This window comes from Pundamilia nyererei, unplaced genomic scaffold (genome assembly GCF_000239375.1).
Source record: "Pundamilia nyererei isolate P.nyererei 1_Seehausen unplaced genomic scaffold, PunNye1.0 scaffold00077, whole genome shotgun sequence".
Lineage (NCBI taxonomy): Eukaryota > Metazoa > Chordata > Actinopteri > Cichliformes > Cichlidae > Pundamilia > Pundamilia nyererei.
In genome coordinates, this window is record NW_005187478.1 from 2,775,226 (window position 1) to 2,781,442 (window position 6,217).

The 6,217-nt window shown below is 39.7% G+C and overlaps 2 protein-coding genes across 3 annotated transcripts in view; both read right to left on the reverse strand.

The window, feature by feature from the left end:
- Positions 1-4,141, reverse strand: part of dpydb (dihydropyrimidine dehydrogenase b) — a 17,737-nt gene extending 13,596 nt beyond the window's left edge. Inside the window, exon 1 of one of the 2 annotated variants that reach the window (XM_005737576.2) lies at positions 2,882-4,141. In XM_005737576.2, coding sequence (XP_005737633.1) covers positions 2,882-2,911 — 30 coding nt within the window. In that variant the 5' untranslated portion in view covers positions 2,912-4,141. The remainder of the gene's footprint in view (positions 1-2,881) is intronic. The other variant, XM_013912005.1, reaches the window with a different exon arrangement.
- Positions 4,142-4,537: 396 nt separating this feature from the next.
- The window catches only part of odr4 (odr-4 GPCR localization factor homolog), a 9,745-nt gene continuing 8,065 nt past the window's right edge, over positions 4,538-6,217 (reverse strand). Inside the window, exons 12-14 of the mRNA XM_005737575.1 lie at positions 5,865-6,068; positions 4,899-4,949; positions 4,538-4,643 (exon numbers count right to left, since the gene is read on the reverse strand). Of these exons, the coding sequence (XP_005737632.1) occupies positions 4,573-4,643; positions 4,899-4,949; positions 5,865-6,068 (326 nt within the window). The 3' untranslated portion in view covers positions 4,538-4,572. The remainder of the gene's footprint in view (positions 4,644-4,898; positions 4,950-5,864; positions 6,069-6,217) is intronic.

Sequence of the window (6,217 nt, forward strand, 5' to 3'; positions counted from 1 at the left end):
GCCAAAGTGCTTGCTCATAGGGGGTCATATGATTGTTGGGTTTTTTTTCTCTGTATCTATGAAGCGCCTTGAGGCGACTTATGTTGTGATTTGGCGCTATATAAATAAAATTGAATTGAATTATACAACATGCTACATTCACCCATTCTCACAAGCACTTTATCTATACTTAGTGCTATCTAACTACATTCACACACATTCTCCGATGGATGCATCGGAGAGCAACTTGGGGTTAGTACCTTGCCCAAGGATACTTGACATGCAGACTGGAGGAGCCAAGAATCGAACCACCAAACTTCCGATCAGTAGGTGACCTGCTCTACCTCCTGAGCTACAGCCACCCTTGTGTTTCCTCATTCCAGGTTCCTGTTGTTATAGTTTGCAATTCCCTTTTAGACATTAAGTTTTGTTTGCTGGACTTTTTACAGCCTAATAAAATGGCTTACTTTCTTTTGATTCCTACCTGCTTCTGTGTCTGCATTTTGGGTCCTCAACTTCACACTGCACAGTCTGCATAATATGCAGACCGTAACAACATTATTTTTCTTGACAGTACATTTGCTGAGATTTGCCGACAAGAACATTGAAACTGTGGAACATTCTAGGAAGTCTGGCTGTTTTCATGGTCGGGGTCAAGATGATAAGATAATGGTGAGGTGCCAGGTCGATGCACTGAGCCAATGTCACGTGTTGCATTCATATATAACAGTAGAAATCGAGAAATTAAGCTTGTCGCACACTGACACCTTGTTACATGGGGGAATACTGAATAGTATTTTATTCATGTAAATTCTGCCATTAAAGAATATTATCACTGAATGTATTAATCCAACCTGACCTTGACTATTTGAACATTAGTGGCTAATGATCTATTGAACTGGTCTTAGCATATCAACGCCATCATTAGTTTCCAAAAATATGGGACATTTTATAAAATTTTGATTTAAAAAAATCAGTTCATTGTAGTCTATACTTGATTGGAAGTACAGTGATAACACATCAAATCATTCAAAAATGTAATAATTTAATAATTTATTTGATTTTAAAATCAAACAATTTGGAGAGGGCTTTGCATGAGACTAACTAAAAGTACTACTAAAAATATTTTCTACCTCTATGGGGCTAAAACCTGAGAAAATCCAGCTAGTCAACAGTTCACCCAGAATAATTTACTACAGAGGCATCCAGCAATTAACACAAAATATGTTTTGGCATTGCCCACCCTCAGGCTGTACGCTAAGCGGAAGGAAGGGGGCCGGGGACTGGTGAGTGTCAGCACCACAGTCCAGGATGAGACAACAAACATCCACGAATACATCACAAAGATGGCCCCAACTGACAGTTGAGAAATACCAAGGGCTCAGAGAAGAGCTCGAGAAGATGTGGAGGGTGAAAGTGACGGTGGTCCCCGTGGTAATCGGAGCACTAGGTGCGGTGACTCACAAACTAGGCGAGTGGCTCCAGGAGATCCCGGGAACAACATCAGAGATCTCTGTCCAGAAGAGCGCCGTCCTAGGAACAGCTAAGATACTGCGCAGGACCCTCAAGCTCCCAGGCCTCTGGTAGAGGACCCGAGCTTGAAGGATTGACCGCCCACAGGGGCGAGTCGGGAATTTTTTTCTTTTTATAGATAGATAGATAGATAGATACACACATACATACATATGCACACTGACATCTCCACTTTGACCCTGTGTCAGTTATCTATAGGTTGTACAATCAAACACATGGCTTGTTACATAATACCAGGCGATCATGTTCAGACTGCATCGTGTGGCATTTTACCCACTAAATCCTCACCGTTGCAACACGTTACAGTGATTAGCCAATGTATAGGTCTGTCGTATATCTCTGATAACTCTACTGGTCTCTACTTGGTGCACCCAAGAGGACTTTTAAAAGAGTAAAAATCAGGTGACTCAGTAGATTCCTTTAAAAAGCATTTAGACACCCATGTTCTGAGGCACTTTGACAGTGCCTCCCCCCCCTATTTATCTGTTTTGTGTTTGTAGAAGGTTTTATTTCATTAAAAAACATTTTTATTTTATAAAACATTTTATTTTCATGTCACTTTGACGTATTATTCTGCCACGAGGCAGAGAACACATCAGTGTGCGACATGCAGAAACTGTGGGTGGCTCAGTGAAGCCAATTTCTAAATTAGTAAGATGTGTTTTTACTTTGTCCCAAAAACTCTGGATACTTTCATTTCTATTTCCGTATCATCTAAATCACACCAGGGCACTTCTCACACTAAAGTCAATACTTTACATTAGTAAAAAGAGTAACCCAATGAATCTCCATTGTGTGACTTTGCGGTCAGGCTTGCTTCTTATAGAAAGAAACGTCTCACCCTGTGGGCAGCCGAATGTTGAATTATACACAGGCCTTTTCTAAAGACACACACAGTAAGGGAAGTACCGTTTGTGCTGAGAAACTGATGGACTCAAAGGATATGCAGTGCCCTGTGCATGGCGGAAGTCCATTTGAAAACTGTGATATGCCTGCAAGTCTGATGAAACTGTATATGAACAGATGATTGTGACTGACTTACTGTTATTCCAGGATCACAGCTGTATGTATAGTTTCAATTTTTTCTTGTGAAATGGTCATAATTAGAGGCCAGTCATGTGCAAATTAGCCTGCTGTTAAGCTTCTAGATTAGTGGAGAATAATCTTTAAATCCCCATCTGTACTCATAAAAATTCTATGGACACAATTAGAATGACTTTATTTTACTATGGCATGGAAAACATTTTATTATCATTTGTTATCCACACAACACTTGTATATGTGTTGCTAGAGAATGCTATACATTGCATTTTCCACTAATATATCATATGAGAATATCCTGCTATAACATATAACACAGCAAATTTACCTCAATGTCTGGAAGATCTTTACTCAACATGGTGCTTCAGCCCAGCTTCCGGAATAAAAGCTTTTAAAAGGTTGAAAATTATCCTCTGCAGATTGTGGTTGGTGTTGTGGTTTAGAGGTCCGAAGCACTGTCCGGGACTACTCTGCTCACAAGTGGAACTATATAAGAGCTTACGACCGCGTCACCCCTCTTAACAAAAATTTTAGACAGACAGTTTGAAGGCATCAAACGTCATACTTTCTCCTGCCAACCTGTTGATGAGGTGAACACACAGGCAGAGCTCTTATCACTCATATGAGGGTTAAGGTTCAGCTTACAAGCTCGGCTGCAGCTAGCAGATTCTGGGTTCACTGCACCCGAGTTTGTAAGCTAGACAGTGACCACGGCAAAGTTCAAACTCCACCTCTAAGAGGGGAGTGGACCTCTGCATATTTTCCCTCTTCTATCTGGTAAACAATTCTGTGTTAACCCTTTTTTGTCTCAAGGACTCTGTTCTTTTCTTCTACTTTGCGGGCGCTTCCTTCTCCATACAGAGGAGAGATCAGCTATTCAAGACAGCCAGAACTTGACTGATCAAGCAACTAGATATCAGCAAGTTCTCCTGTAGCAATATAACTGATTCTTCCTTCATAGTCTCTACTGGTTTAGATGTAACACAGCTTAGCGCCATCTTCTGACAGTAAGGAACATGATTGTCATGTGGTTGGTTGGTTAATAGACTTACATTAGTTTATGTTAGCTAACTAGTGACAGAATCGATAACGAGAGAAAAATAAGGACACTAAAACTAAAGATCACTTTAAGGGGATCACATTTGTGCTGCCCCTGGCCGCAACACCGAGTTTCATGTTAAGAAACAGAGGATATACTGTCCACTTTCACTGTCTGTCTCTTTTGAATACTGTGTGGAGGAGAGCCACTACAGCGGCAAGCTGGACTCCAACACTTACAGAAGATGGCGCTAAACATGTTTCACTTATTTCTTAAATCCAGCTTAACAGACAGTGTTACATCTATTTCAGTTTTTGAGAGCAGGCCTCAATGGTGTAAATTAGCCTTTATACATCTAGCGCTTTATGAGCTCTTTGACACAGCCAAGGACACTAACCACAGGCTGTGATTTCACGTGGCAAACTCAACCTCCTTATTGAAGAGGAATTCTGCTCATTTCTGGTACTATATACATAGCTTTTATTCCAAATTAATTATTATTATTTAATTTCAAATGCACAGTGAAGCTAAACAGGAAAGCTAGGAGAAGGAACACGGGGGAGGCAGTAAAAACCTGGGCATATGGAATAACAGAGCACGTGTCACCTGTTCATACCCAGTGAGCTAAACCAGCCCCCCCCCCCAGATTTTTATTTTTGTACTAATAGAGTGTATGTGTACAATTCAGAGTTCAAAACTATCCTTTGTCTTATACTGGGCCTCGGTGCGCTCCCTCAGTTCATTTTATGTATGAAACAAGTTGCTATATCTAGCTAGACTAGCTTATGTTCCCTGAAGGTGGTTGTGTGTCTACTGTAGCATTGTACAGATAGCTTAAATCCCCAGGACGCTATTTTCAGTTGGGGATTTTTTATTTTTTAAATAACTGTAGTCAGCCCTATTTGTTATCTTCTGATTCAACCAAGATCCACTTGGCAGAAAAGATCAAAACAAAACACTATTTCTTTATTTCATTTTCCTCAAATGTCATTGAGATACAGCATCGAGGCGGCAGTAGCAAGTAAGGCAACAACTGTAGCCATGGCAACACCTAAACAACAAAAAGGAGGACAGTCAGGACAGAGTACACAAGCATGCATGTCCTTTAAAAAAAAATATATATATATATATTTTTTTTTTTCTTTTCCGATAGTTAATCATTATAAAAGCACTACACAATAGACTTTAGTTATTTGAATACTGAGCCCTAACAGAAGACGATTGGATGATACAAAAAATAATAATAGGCAAATGTAGTATTCGTCTTGCTAACACAATTTATTAAATGTAGATGAGAGGTCTTTACCAATGTAGTTTTTCTTGTGCTCTGGCGCCTCGACTTTTTCTTGAGTGGGCTCTGAAAACATACAACACACATTTGGATCAGCTAGGTTAACATCCCTCATCACCAACTCCTGCTTGATTATTGTGAAAATGGCGTAACTAAAGTACCATCAGTGTGCACATACAGATGTTCACTTGATTTAACGGTTAGAATTTGTTAGTGTCATAAAATGTTGCAGCTAGGGAGTAAGTTTGTGAAGTCAGGATGATTTCATTAAGTAACTTGTTAATTATTTGTTGTTTCAGTTTAACTTTGTGATGGGAATTTTCAACAGACATCATTATTAATATAAACTGTAAACTGATAGTTATCATCGCACCACTGTTAACAACAAAAATAAACATTAATTGTTGTATTACTGAGGCTGAGGCTTTGAGGAGGTTGCTGACTCTATCACCAAATGATGACAGAGATGGGATACTGAGATTTTCCCAACCCAGGAAATTCCATTGAAGTGAACTTTTTTTTATACCCATCCATTAGATGGATGAGCTACGATGGTTTTTAATTTGTTTTAATATACATCTGACCTCACATCTGCAGTTTGGCACGTGTTCTCTGCAGCAGCACGTCACAATTACATATTTTGCATTCATATAGTAATGGCACTAAGATTTGGTCTGGAGGTAGGTGGAGCAGGTCATCTAGTAATCAGAAGGTTGGTGGTTCGATCCTGATGTGTGTGTGTCAGATAGAAAGCACTTAAGCATAGGGATAAAAAGTGCTTGTATGAATGGGTGAATGACGCATGTTGTAGTGTTTTTTTGTGCTCCAGGTGAGTAGAAAAGCGCTATATAAAAAAATGTGTCCATTTACCATTTAAACAATACCGTGACAACAAAAGGAGAAAGTGAAAACTGATACTCAAACTAGAAATTAGGTTTTGGTGTGAAAATACTACTTTACAAACACAAACTCTGTGCCCACCTGGTGTAATATCACACCCTGTGATTTCAAAAGTCATTTCCTGTCTGGTATCCAAGTCTTCCTCAGCTGCATCAATGTCCAGCATCTCCTTCAGCCGCTCAGTCACCTCAGATAAACCCTCATCACTGAACTGGTAGTCACACACACAGAGTGGCCCGCTGACTTTTAGTGGACAAAAGATACGATGGGGGAGGCAGAACAGCTCTGAAGGACAGACAGAGAAGCGCAGGTACAGTAACTAATATTGAGAGGTCGTTGATTTTAACATCTCTTCTAATGGTGCTCATCTATTAAGACACGACAGTAAGGTTATTCACTTCTAACTTTCATTCATTCTTTTTTTTTTTTTTTTT